Raw genomic sequence first — 14463 nt, forward strand, 5'->3', positions numbered from 1 at the left:
AAACATGATAGTAGTGGCCATAACTAGTCTTTCTCTGGTACACCCCACAGTGTTCCTTGTCTCTTCAGACAACATGGCCCATTCATTCGGTGGCTTTTGCAGTGTAGATATTCTTGGCTCCAGCTATTAATTGGAAACAACTGTTAGTTTTAAGAGCCTTCGTCTCTTGCTCGGAGTGTTGTCTGAACTTTCCCAGGGTTCTAGTTTTGCCCCTTTTGGGTTTCCCCAAAATTCATCAGAGTGGTTCAAAAGACTTTTTTCTTCCCCCACCCCAGAACATTTAATTCCATTTTTAGGTCACTTTTTCTCTACATGTGTTAATATTTGCAGGAAATCTCTCTCAAACAAAGGCTTTAAACTCAGTGTGACCCTTTTCTGCTTCACACACTAGTCATCTCTGGTGCCTCTGAGTTTGCCAGTTAGTACAGTATTTGAGCAACTTTGTCCTTGTGGCTCCATGTTCGCTACAGCCTGGATTGAGAGTGTCCAAATTCCACATTAGAACCCATGCGGCCAACAGATGGAGGATGCTGTCATTCCATCAGTTTGGATTGGATTTGAACTTGGGCCACACATGGAGGTTATGAGGAAATTTGATAGATTAATGATCTGTAAATATTGAGACAAAAATGAAACGTTCCTGTTGACAATGTTTTTGTTTCTACTCCTGTTCACAAGTTCCATTGTTTTTTTCTTATGTAACATTTTTAGGGCTAAATTCTTACCAATATGCGTTATGTCTATGAATGTGTTTCCTTCTGGCTTTCTGATTGGATCAATCTAATCACATGGTATTATCCGTCAAATAATAGCGCCCAACCTAATCCCAGAACCATAAGATGGAAAATGGTCATGAAGATCAGATTCCTGCACTTGCCTCTAGATTTAGTTTTGCTCCTGCTCAGTGCACGTGTATGTCTGAAGCATCACTTGGTGTTGTGTTCTGACTTTTGCTTTGCATTGATTGTTTCGTTCTCAATGTGCATTTTCTCCAAAGTAGCCAATTTTTTAAAAAAATGTCTACGTGCTGTACACTTCTGAGTACAAGTTTCTACCAATTTCCTCCCCACCATGCTTCCCCCCGCTTCCCAGTTCATACTGCAACCTCCTTCGCACAAAGGCACTAAGGTGACACATGCTCCTCAAGAGAGAGGAGATCAATTCTGAAGCTATCAGAGGCTTAGGGCATCAGTCTGCCTCCAAGTCTTGTAAGAAGAAATGGAGACTGTGCAGAATATAGAGGGGAGAGAAATGGGAACGGGCATAGGCCATTCAGCCCCTCAAGCCTGTTCCGCTATTCAATTAGAACATGGCTGATCTGTATCTTAACTCTATTTACCCGCCTTGGTTTCACATCCCTTTATACTCTTGCCTAACAAAAATCTGATCAATCTCAGTTTTGAAATTTTAAATTGACTCCCAGCCTCAACAGCTTTTTGGGGGAGAGTTTTCCAGATTTCTACTACCCTTTGCATGAAGAAGTGCTTTCTGACATCACTCCTGAACAGCCTAGCTCTAGTTTTTAGGTTATGCCCCCTTGTTCTGGATTCCCCCACCAGAGGAAATAGTTTCTCTCTACCCTATCAATTCCATTGATCATCTTAAACACTTCAATGAGATCACCCCTTAATCTTTGATATTCAAGGGAATACAAGCCTAGTCTATGCAGCCTGTCCTCATAATTTAACCCTTTTAGCCCCGGTATCATTCTGGTGAACCTGCGCTGCACCCTCTCCAAGGCCAATATATCCTTCCTGAGTTGCAGTGCCTAGAACTGAATGCAGTACTCCAGTTGGGATACCATGAGAAAGGAAGAGATGGTGTGTAAAAGGCATACAGAGAACCAGATGTACAGAAAGAGAGAAAGACTGTCTGAGAGAAAGAGATATACACAGAGAAAGAATGAAACTGAGTGGCGTACAGTAAAGAGAAAGAACGACTTGCACAAAAGGGGAGGAGGAAGACTGATGAGAGACAAATGCTATTATAGAGACAATGAGAGATTGCGAGAGAGAGAGAGACGAGTTGAAGACAGTGCAAGAAAGACAGTGAAAGAAATAGAGAGTGGGAGACAAGCCAAGACAGTTACAGGACAAGAGATCAACAAAAAGATTACTGTTCATCCCAAATATACAAATGCAGTTAGTATTTGTCTTAAGTTGAGCTGGGGAGGTTTATAATGACAGTTTCGGAGAAAATTTTTCTTTCAATTTAAATGCACAGAATAAAATGTCACCCGGGCCTTCTATGACTTTATCATGCATCATTTGTCTGTAATGCAGTGTGCTTCATGCTTGGAAATGCAAAATCCTGTCGTGTCTGTCTGTAGAATGACTGGAGTTGTTGACTGTAAAGAAATGTATGTTCTATTTTTACACATAGGGAGTCAAACCTCACCCGTAGGTGGTTTTTGATTATTACTGTACTTACTTGAAGGCATATATTACATTTGCATCATATCTGATACCTTGGACCATTTCCCATACCATATGAGAGCCAAAGAATACATCACTATTAATTTTGAACTGTTAGAAAAACAAGAAAATACTGGAAATGTTTAATAAGCCCAGCAGTATCTTGAGAGAAAAGACAGGTTAATGACTTGAGTAGAGACACTTCATCAGAACTGGATACGGATCAATAACTTAATAATCTTGCGTGCAGCCCAGGGAGTGAATCAGTATGTTGCTTCTAAGCTTTTATTCTGGGGAATATTGCAGTTTTATGTAGATCCCTGAAGGGTAATTGCTCAATGTTGTGCTTCCTGAATTATTTCAGCATGATTTTAATAGTTTCTGCTCACGGAAATGAGGTAACATTTGGAAGCATGTTTTTAAACAAAGCAGTTCATTTTCAGTTGTGTACCAAAAATAGAAAAATTATTAGTGTAACTTTTTCCTTGTCTAAGTGAACATGTCTTAAAACCCCCTGACCTCATTCTATTTATGACCTGATAGGTTCATCAACAGTATGTTGACTTTTCCTCAAAATATTGGTCCTTTTCTATATTTCTTTAAAATTAAATTCAGTTGGTTTTGGGTGAATTTTCTGCTCGCCCCTACCTGTCAGTTGTGCTATTTTAACTGCAACACCCTGAAGTTAAACAGCATCGCTGAGAAAAACAGTCAGCTAATTAACAGGCTGCACAGAAAATTGTCTTTCCACCCTCAAGCACCAGCCCAAATTTCACACAATCAGCATATCCTAAATTGAGTGGTATGGGTACCACCATTTTGAAACTGTTCAGCTTTGAGCCGTGTCATGTTACAGTGAAGTAAAGTGTGTTGCTATAGATCAGGGAGGAAATAGTGGGGAACCAAGGGTCTAATGAGAGGGAGGACTTCAAAGTAATTAAGATTAGTAAAGAAAAAGTTTTAGAAAAATTAATGGGACTAAAAGCTGACAAATCCCCTGGCCTTGATGGCCTACATCCTAGAGTTTTAAAAGAGGTGGCTGCGGAGATAATGGATGCATTGGTTTTGATCTTCCAGAATTCCCTAGATTCTGGAATGGCTCCCGTGGATTGGAAGGTAGTGAATGTAACCCCGCCATTCAAGAGAGGAGGGAGAGAGAAAACGGGGACCTATAGGCCAGTTAGCCTTACATCAGTAGTAGGGAAAGTGCTAGAATCTATTATTAAGGACGTAGTAACAGAGCATTTAGAAAATCATAATATGATTAGGCAGATTCAGTACAGTTTTATGAAAGGGAAATCGTGTTTGACAAACCTATTACAGTTTTTTGAGGGTTTAACTAGCAAGTAGATGAGGGGGAACGAGTGCATGTAGTATATTTGGATTTTCAAAAGGCATTCAATAAGGTGCCACACAAAAGGTTGTTACAGATTAGTTAATGGACAGAAAACAGAATAAACAGGTCATTTTCAGGTTGGCAGGTTGTAACTAGAGTGGTGCCGCATGGATCGGTGCTTGGGCCTCAGCTGTTTACAATCTATATTAATGACTTGGATGAAGGAACCGAATTTAATGTATCCAAGTTTGCTGACGATACAAAGATAGGTGGGAAAGTAAGCTGTGAGGGGTATGCAAAGAGTCTGCAAAGGGATATAGACAGGTTAAGTGAGTGGGCAAGAAGGTGGCAGATGAAGTATAATGTTGCGAAATGTGAGGTTATTCACTTTGGTAAGAAAAATAGAAAAACAGAAAATTTTTTAAATGGTGAGAAACTAAAATGTTGGTATTCAGAAGGATTTGGGTGTCCTTGTAACGAAACACAAAGTTAACATGCAGGTACAGCAATTAGGAAGGCAAATGGTATGTTGGCCTTTATTGCAAGAGGGTTGGAGAACAAGAGTAAGGAAGTCTTGCTGCAACTGTACAGGGCTTTGGTGAGACCACACCTAGAGTAATGTGTACAGTTTTGGTCTCCTTACCTTACCCAAGGAAGGATATACATTCCTTAGAGGCAGTGCAACAAAGGTTCACTAGATTGATTCCTGGAACGAGAGGGTTGTCCTATGAGGAAAGAATGAGTAGAATGTGGCTATACCCTCGAGTGTAGAAGAATGAGAGGTGATCTCATTGAAACATATAAGATTCTAAAGAGGGCTTGACAGGGTCGATATTGAGAGGATGTTTCTCCTGGCTAGAGAGTCTAGAACTAGGGGACATAGTGTCAGATTAAGGGGTCGGACATTTAGGACTGAGATGAGGAGGAATTTCTTCACCCGGAAAGTTGTGAATTTTTGGAATTCTCTATTCCAGAGGGCTGTGGATGCTCAGTCACTGAGTACATTCAAGACTGAGATCGATAGATGTTTGGACTCTAGGGGAATCAAGGGATATGGGGATCGGGCGGGAAAGTGAAGTTAAGGCCGACGATCAACCACAATCTTAATGGATGGCAGAGCAGGCTCGAGGGGCCATATGTCCTACTCCTGTTCCCGTTTCTTATGTTCTTCTGGGAGGGACACTAGAGCTGAAGGAACCTAGTTTTTAAGCGGAACATTTTACTGCTTGATGACATCAGGAATAGTTTGAAGTCAAGAAGGTCAATCAGACTGTAGAAGTGGTTTGGGAGAAGGGGATGTTCACCATTTAAAGTTGAGAGACCAACCCCTGCAAATACTTGTTTTGCTGCTTATCTTGGACATTTACGCTAGGCACTTGAATTTGAGCAGTCAGCTGACCAGGGAGGGATCATAAACTCTGAAGGGTTGGGCGTATCCAGAGTCCAGCATGTTCAAAGGTCAAAAGGATGATCCTTTTATTCACTGATTAAGCTCTAGTTTGGAGACAGCAGGTGAACAACAGTATAATTGCTGTCAGGAATGTAGTATCCTAGAAATGAGTGGATAAAAGATGCTATAACAAGGTCTCTTGTTTAAGAGGGAGATTCCTCATCAAGTACCCATTTTAGAAATCAAACTACTAATGAGAAAAAATATGAAAAAGGCATCATTGCATTGGTTGATTGCCCTAGCTTTCCATAATGTAATGAAAGGGTTTCACCTCAACCTGAATATACCAGAAGAAATGACGCAGGGCTCTTTCCATCTCCAAAAAACTGCAATGATCCCCTTTTGACATCCTTTGATTTTCTAATTTAATTTTCATTTCAGTAGTGAGTGTGGTGACCTTTATTGAGGAAACAAGCTTACTTAGAGTCAGCTGAATCAGTATGTGCTCACACCCACAGCCACACTTCCTCAGAATCAGACCAGAATCATTGGGAGAGGTCTGTGCCACTGTGTTAACGACTGTAACCATTGTTACTGCAGCGTGGTCATGCAATCAGATTTAGTAATTCCTCATGGCTCAATGATATCATTCACATTTTTTTTGCAAATCAAGCTAGACAAACATTGAAAGAAATTTGTTATTTTGTTACGCCTATTATAATTGAGGCTCCCTCTTAAAGTGCAGTGGCCTGAATGACATATAACAGTAGTCACAACAGGAGAAAAGGCTGAAGCAAAAGCAAAATACTGCAGATGCTGGAAATCTGAAATAAAAACAGAAAATGCTGGAAACACTCAGCAGGTCAAGCAGCATCTGTGGAGAGAGAGAAATGGGGTTAATGTTTCAGGTTGAAGACCTTTTATCACAACAGGAGAAAAAGCTGGTCGAGCAGTGACCTGGATAGCGTTGCCTGAGGGGGTGGTGGAGGCAGATTCAATTGTAGCTTTCAAAAGGGTATTGGATAAGTACTTGAAGGGAAAAAATTTGCAGGGCTATGGGGAAAGGTCGGGGGAGTGGGACTAACTAGATTGCTCTTGCAGAGAGCCGACATGGACTCGATGGGCCGAATGGCCTCCTTCCATGCTGTATCCATTCCATGAGTCTTTGATTCTGATACCTCCAATGAGAGCTGCCTTTTACTTCAGAAATGGAGGCAGTTACTGAACATGAGAAGTCAGTTGACTGGATGGGGATCTTGAGCTATAAAGGGTTGAATGTACCCAGAGTCTTGGATGCTCAAAGGGTTGAAAGGATAGTCATTTATTTTATCTGACTAATTATGTGCTTTTCCAGCAAGCGAACTTCTGAGAACTGAAGAAACCACACACATATTTTGTTTTAATTTGTTGTACATTTCTAACTGGTTCTTGATCAATTATCGGTGGAGCTTTTAAAACCACAAGCTATTTTTAACCAAAAGCAAATTTGAATGGACTTGTAGAACAGCACCATGGTATCAGCATCTGATCCCCTGCTCCTTCACAATGAATGGAAACTTAAAGTAGTTATGGACGTGATAATAGAAACTGAAACTCAAGGCTGTCAGATGAACTGAGTCTTTTACAGAAATCGAAACTTAAAATACACCGGTTGATCCACCTGCACCCAAAATGCCAAAAGGCAAACTGCAAACACTGGGCTTCAAGGCTGTCAATTTTTTTTCCCTCATGTCGCCTCTGGTAACTCTTTTGCCAATTACATTAAATCGGTGTCAGCATTTGTAAAGAGAAAAAGCGTGTTAGGGTTCCAGGTGTAGACTCCCATCAGGATTGGAAACAGGAAGAAAGCCAAGCCCCCAAGGGGACTAAACATAATTGGGAGAGGGAGGGATTTAAAGGTAAAAGTCAACTATGATGAAGGACCTGTGCGTCTAGGAACCAACCTCTGCATTCAGTTTGCAAAGAGTAATTATAAATTCACAAACCAGTGCTGCCAGACCTCAACCTCCCGTTTCCAGTGCTATCAGGCATGTGTCCTTCCCCTTCCCTTTCCCTCACTGCTGAAAGAGCCCAGCAATCCACTAGTGAGCCAATACTTGGCTTTTAAAAAAAGGACACATTTGCAATTTTTGCTAGAAACGCCACCTGGAGGAAATCTTCATGAACACATTCAAGATGTAACACACAAGTGACCAGATTTTTGCAATTTAATGTGAAGATTGAAATCAACATGATTAACTCCTTTTCTTCTGTGTATGTTTTTTCAGGAGACAGAATTTGACCCCATGAAGTTTAACAGTGTACTAGAATGTGAAAAGCCAAATAACGATCTGAACAGATTTCGAGGCTACATGTAAGTACTGCACAGTCCCATATTTAAGACCCGTAAGTGCACTTTTCCAGTCTAGAAAAGACTGGTGTAGTTCTTCCATACCAATTGCTGCAAATATGAAAAGGACCACCCATCCATCTGACCTGTCATTGGGTGGCTGTTGTAATTAGAAATGGTTCTAACTAGCTCTAGTTAGCAACCTTGAATCTTGCCTTTTGGCACTTTGGGTGCAGGTGGATCGTCTGATGTGTTTGTGTTAGAATCATAGAATGATGCACAGAAGGAGGCCATTCGGCCAATTGTGCCTGTGCTGGCTCTTTGAAAGAGCTATTCAATTAGTCGGACTCCCATGCTCTTTCCCCATAACCCTGCAAATTTTCCCCTTCAAGTATTTATCCAATTCCCTTTTGAAAGTTGTTATTGAATCTGCTTCCACCACCCTTTCAGGGAGTACATTCCAGATCATAACAACTCGCTGCATAATTTTTTTTTCCTCTGTGTCGCCTCTGGTTCTTTTGCCAATTCCTTAAATTGGTGTCCTCTGGTTACCGACCCTTCTGCCACTGGAAACAGTTTCTCCTTATTTACTCTATCAAAACCCTTCATGATTTTGAACACCTCGATCAAATCTCCTCTCAACCTTCACTAAGGAGAACAACCCCAGTTTCTCTAGTTCTGTCTTCTAAGACTCTCAAAGGGCTCTGCAGATACAGTAATTTACTATCACTCAGTGTTGAGATAATTAATTTTCTGGTTAGTTTTTACTGAATCTGTGTTGTACACAAAACACAATCGTGTCAATCAATAGTTAACAACGCAGTGATATTTAATCGTTACTAACACCAGTTGGCTCATTTGCTAACTTATTCTAAACTCTTGCATATGGCACTTTTGTGGAACTCTTTCCCCCCCCCACCCCGCCAATATTCTCCCTTCCTTTCTTGAAGTCATTGACCTCTGCTGGGGTGAAGTTCCATGGTGTGCCAGCTGCTCCCCCGTACCTTCCTCAAGTGGCTGTTATTCATGTGGATATGAGCCCGAGCAGCAAGTGTCAGGAGACTCCTAAAACAAGAAAAACTACTTGCATTTATATAGCGCCCTTAATGTAGTAAAACATCCCAAGGCACTTCACGGGAGCGATTATCAAACGAAATTTGCAGGCTCGGAGGGCTATTATGGCTCCTATTTCTTAAAATTTGACACCAAGCCACATAAGGAGGTATTAGGACAGGTGGTCAAAGAGGTAGGTTTTAAAGAGCATCTTAAAGGAGCAGATAGAGGTGGAGAGGTTTAGGGAGGGAATGCCAGGGCCTAGGCAGCTGAAGGCACGGCTGCCAAGGATAGAGCGATGAAAATCGGGGATGCGCAAGAGGCCAAAATTGAAGGAGTGCAGAGGTCAACCAAGGGAAAGCACCATAAGTTAAAATAATCTTGAACCTAACATCTGCACTATGCTGCAGAAGTCCCTTTGGCAATCGGGATCAAGAACCCTGGATGAATGTCTCCATCCCCCCCACACTAGTTGATGCACTAGCTGAGATTAGCTGATTCAGCGGAAACCAGTGTTTGAACCTACAATCCTTCTGGCTCAGTACTACATTGGGTGGTACAGTAATGCACTGAGCCAAGTGGTGGGGAAGTAAAACCATTTCAAATTTGAGAAAGCCGCACTGTTGTTTTCCCAGAGGACCGATTATGGTCTAGCTGTGAAATAAAGTATCGTATTTTTGGAACTACCTGCAGCACAATCCTTAATCGCATATGTTCATCAACCATGCAAGATAGTGAGGCAGTCGCATGTCTGTTATGTAAAGGTAATTACTTAGACAGGAGGATCATTAGGACAGACAAGCTTGGACTGTAAAAAGGCCAATATCAGTAGATTTAACTCGAATTAATCTGGCATGTGTTTCATGTTTTTGAAAGGACAGATGCTCCGTTTACTCTATTAGCCTGTTGGAGCCTGGTTACTTTAAAGTGCAGCCTGTGGTACGTGCAGAATTGTTCATCACAGGGTTCTAAATGGGTTCTGGACTTTGCTTATTGACATTAAAGCATATATATTTATTTATAAAGCACAGCTTTGAAATTGAACTGTGCAATAATAATGAGTGTGCCAACGTATTTCTATGAAATTTCTTTATCCATTCTATTTATGAAGGTGTCAACCAGGTTACTCATTGCATTAGTTAATAATATTGCCCAGTGTCATTTGCACCTCAATTATATTGAATTACCAAATTGTATGTTCTAAAATGACAATACCAGAGAAAATCTGCAAAATGCTCGAAATTAGAAATTAAAATAGAAAATGACAGAAGTATGCAGCCAGCCAGCAAGCATCTGAAAGGAGATGTTTCAGTGAAAATCCTTTATCAGAAGCCTGTGAAAATGAGCTCTGTTAGTCTGTTGCTCTATTCTGTAACAAACTTGTAACATTCTTAAATAGGAAAGAAGGATCATTAGTTTTATTCTAAGTATTTCCCAATTTATGGAAGAAAATAGTAACTGAGGGGGGGAAAAAATTGAATGAAAGTTCTTCGCAAGTTGATACAGTCCCCACCACTTAAAACATCCACGTTTAAAATGGGCAGTCGCTTATATTGGCCAAAAAGTGATAACCATTATCCATTTGCACAGTTCAGATCATAAGGGGAATATTATTGCCACACCCCTGGGTTATGTTATCATGCAAATAGATATAGGGCGATGTGGTCAACTGCCATAAAAGTATGATGGTCAGACTGTTTGTGGAAGTGACTGGTGCCACTGAACCCAAGAAGGTATCTATAGCAGACACAAGTTCATAACAATGGCATTTTATGCTATTCAAATTATAAAGCACACTGAGTGTGTAATACAGTTTTTCTTTTATCTTCTACTATAACATTTCCAAATCGAACAGAGAAGGTTAAGGGGAGATTTGATCTAGGTGTTCAAAATCATGAACGGTTTTGACAGAGTAAATAAGGAGAAACTGTTTCCAGTGGCAGAAGGGTCGGTAACCAGAGGATACAGATTTAAGGTGATCAGCAAAAGAGCCAGAGTCAATATGAGGAAACATTTTTTTTTACACACAGCGAGTTGTAATGATCTGGAATGCACTGCCTGAAAGTGTGGTGGAAACAGATTCCGTAGTAACCTTTTTAAAAGGGAGTTAGATAAATACTTGAAGGGGAAAAAATTACAGGGCTATGGGGAAAGAGCAGGGAAATAGAACTAATTGGATAGCTCTTTCAAAGAGCTGGCACAGGCACGATGAGACGAATGGCCTCCTCCTGTGCTGTACTTACTATGATACTATGATAAAATAAAGACAAAGTGCTGCAAATACACAATAGGTCAGTCCAGGTCCCACCTTCCACTTTGTAGGTAGGTGAAAGATCCAAAGAAATTGGCCACAGATTAGCTGAGATCTGTCTTCAAAGGCCAATTCAATGTCACAAGGCTAAAAGTTGACTTCACTGATGTGAGTAGGTCAATCTTGGATGAGCTAAAAACATTAACTCAGGAAAGCTGCCTGAGGAAAGTGATTGCGCACAAATGAGAACTCAGCCACAGTTCACATCACCAGTACCCATTCTGAACAGAACCATTGGGAACTGTAGCCAGCATACTTCAGTATTAAATTAGTGACGCCAACAGAAATAGCTGCCCGTGCTCAAGTGTGCTGCACAATTTAGATTTTTCTAATTAGTTTTGCTAGCTTTAGTGTTCCTATGATTAATTGTTCAGCAACACTTCTGGAATTTCACATACAAACATCAAAAGGGAATGTGACCTTGTCTTATTATCGACAAGGCCCAGCTCACACAGGGCTTTGTACTTCAAAAAGTTTTCAAACTTCAGTTTCTAGATACAAAAGGGTCTATCGTTAGCCAATCAGGAAAGATAGGAAACTAACGCTTAAAAAAAAAAGACTTTTCTGCAATGATAGACCTGTTTTCATTCAGGCAGCTGACATGGAGTTATACGGGCAAGAAGCCCTCTAGCCCTCAGCAGGTGAGGCCTGGCTGATTTTAACTCCTAAGTGTCATTTGCATGGCCCACGTCAGTCTCCCGCCCAAAGCTGGCAGGAAGTGCGGGTTGGGCAAGAGCGGAATCTCTGGCAGCAGGAGGCGCCTCTGGGAACCCAGCAGAACTGTCCCCGGCAGTCCAGGTAAGTGGGTAAGTGGTTAGGCGGCGGGAGAGCGTCGGGGGAGGTGGAGGGAAGCCCGGTGGAACCAGGCCCAAGGTTTCGTTGCAGGGCCGTGGAGGGGCCCACAAGGAAACCAAAAATAAAATTTAATTTACTCACCTTTCTGGGCCCGCTCCTGTTTGTTACCAGGTTGGCCACGAAAGCTTCCCTGTGCAGGCCTCGGGTTAACATTGCAGTTTTTCTGATGTCATCCTGGCTGATCTGCATATATAAAGAAGGACCCCGTTGCCTCACAGCAAGTGCCCCGCTTGCCTGCTCAAAGGAGCAGGTTAAAATTCCAACCCACGGGAAGACAGCGGATAAGTTGCCATGGCAATTTTAACTGCCCGCCCGATTTATGTCAGGTGAGTAGGGTTAAAATCGACCCTTAAGTTTCAGAGTTAGGGCAGCTGTCCTTGGGAGCATGTCATTGTTTGCAGGAGCCCCAGGAAGTGTGTCAGTATTTGCAGCACACAAACAAAGAAAGGGCTAACTCTTTGTTGGGATGGACTGCTCTTGTATTTTTATTTATAGCAGTGGTTTTCAAAACGGTGTGCTGGAGCACCTGCAAACAATGACATGCTCCCAAGGACACCTGCCCTAACTCTGAAACTTAAGGGTCGATTTTAACCCTGCTCACCCAACGGAAATCGAGCGGGCAGTTAAAATCGCCGTGGCAACTTATCCGCTGCCTTACCGTGGGTTGGAATTTTAGAAAATGAATCGAGGTTGTATTACTTCAGGATTTTGCGTGTTAAAAATTCCTGGGTTGCGCAAAATTATTTGTTTCTGGACTTCAGCCCACTTTTGCTTGCCAACGTATGAATTTAGTTATGCCATTATATGTGAGAACTTGACTCTACTTCCTGCCCAAATTACTTACTCTATTAACCCATTGAGAGGTGCAGCAGTGCTAGATTCTGCAATCAAGTTAAATGATTAATTTTTATATTAAATAGGGAAAGATTAATATTTTTTTCAGTTTTAATTTTTCTGATCAGTTTTTTTAATTGAGAGAGAGAAATCGTGCACATTTCAGAAATCTGGGCATGGTGTTTTCAAGTATGTCTGGAATTCACTGCTGTTAATATATTACTCTGGTTGAAGTACATTACTGTAAATACATAGCTGGCTTAATCCAAGCAATGTTTTTTCACCTACAGAGTCAGATGTCGGCTTCATCTGATTTGCTGCATTACTTATTGGTGCTTAAAAGTCTAAACCTATGGCAAACTGCAGTGTTGAATCCACAGAGATGGGCTAAAAGCTGATGTGAAAGATTGGCAACGTCAACTGCTCGGGCAGAAAGAAGTCAAACTATTTTGTTTAACCCTCTCGTGGCTTTGTTAGGAATGATTATATCTACGTTGAGTTTCTTTTTTTAGCTTCCAGTTTTCTCTCCCTTTTTTAATGCTGGTGTATGATTCCACAGCCGCTCGGTACCCTCTGCGCCTCATTGAATTGACCACTCTTCGTGCATTGGCAAGCTATTCTTCAGGGAGGGCATCACAGCCAACCCAATCTGACATCTACATGCGACCATTTTTCAGCAAGAGTCACTGGGCAATGATCAGGCGTGGGAGCCTGGGCTGATTTTCTCCGCCATGAGTACTAAGACTAATTGTAGTACCCTTACAGTTTCCTCAGCTGAGACTGATGTATTTTGTAGTAATGAAACAGATGTCAGATAATGTTTAAGTTTATAATAAATCCTTCACCTGGACCTCGATAATGAGTGAGTTACAAAGTTGGAAGGATTCCGATAATGTACAGATGACAGAAGGAAAACTTGGATCTGTGTGTGAACGTCCTCTGATCCCTGAAATTAAATTAAAACCTTGTGTGCCACCTTCAGACAGTCACCTTATGCACCTCTTTGCATGTATCGGGCACAGATCAGTCATCAGAAGACAAGAGAGAACTTACTGAGTAAGGGCTGCTCACCCTATCAAACCATATATTTGGTGTGCACTCTCCCTAACTTAATTTAGCTTAATTGTAAACAATTTTACAACACCAAGTTATAGTCCAGCAATTTTATTTTAAATTCACAAGCTTTCGGAGGCTTCCTCCTTCGTCAGGTGAACGATGTGAAAATCTGTTCACCTGACAAAGGAGGAAGCCTCCGAAAGCTTGTGAATTTAAAATAAAATTGCTGGACTATAACTTGGTGTTGTAAAATTGTTTACAATTGTCAACCCCAGTCCATCACCGGCATCTCCACATCATAATTTAGCTTATCCATGGATTTTCTTAATAGCCGCTGTTTATAGCTTGTTAAATGTACACTAGTATGATAAAATTGTGCTGCTTGCTATTTGAATGTTTAGAAGCCTCTTGTCAATAATTAAGTGAGTTGCAGTTCTCTGCCTTGTGTACATTTATATCCCTGAGAGTAGGAATGGGAAGATTTCCATCTTCCACTGTACTAATTTTGGGGTTTATACTTCAGCTTTGAAATTTATATAAATGCTGTGTGGTAGTGGTACTTTGACCATTCCAGATGGGTACAGAGTATGAAAAGTAGAATACTACGTATATTCAAAAGCCACAGTTATGATGCCGTCAGGTTGAAGTTAATGACATTTATTTCACTGTAGCTGACCAGGATTTAGATTGTTGGTATCTATTACAAAAGATTGTGTGGTAGTAATATCACAGGGGGGAAGATTTCCTCTGTTCCCCACTTGTAAATTGTAAAAATCAGTTTAAAACAATATATTTACGATGTTGCTACAAATCGTGATAATGCTCCTTAGCGCACTTATAATTTTGCCGAAAAGAAGAAATCTGAATTCAGATGGCATCATGAAT

At 41.1% G+C, this 14463-nt stretch overlaps 1 protein-coding gene across 1 annotated transcript in view; it reads left to right on the forward strand.

Moving 5' to 3' along the window:
• Positions 1 to 14463, forward strand: part of atp10a (ATPase phospholipid transporting 10A) — a 197512-nt gene that overhangs the window by 100449 nt on the left and 82600 nt on the right. Inside the window, exon 4 of the mRNA XM_067985794.1 lies at positions 7408 to 7493. Coding sequence (XP_067841895.1) covers positions 7408 to 7493 — 86 coding nt within the window. The remainder of the gene's footprint in view (positions 1 to 7407; positions 7494 to 14463) is intronic.

Source organism: Heptranchias perlo, chromosome 6, assembly GCF_035084215.1.
Source record: "Heptranchias perlo isolate sHepPer1 chromosome 6, sHepPer1.hap1, whole genome shotgun sequence".
NCBI lineage: Eukaryota > Metazoa > Chordata > Chondrichthyes > Hexanchiformes > Hexanchidae > Heptranchias > Heptranchias perlo.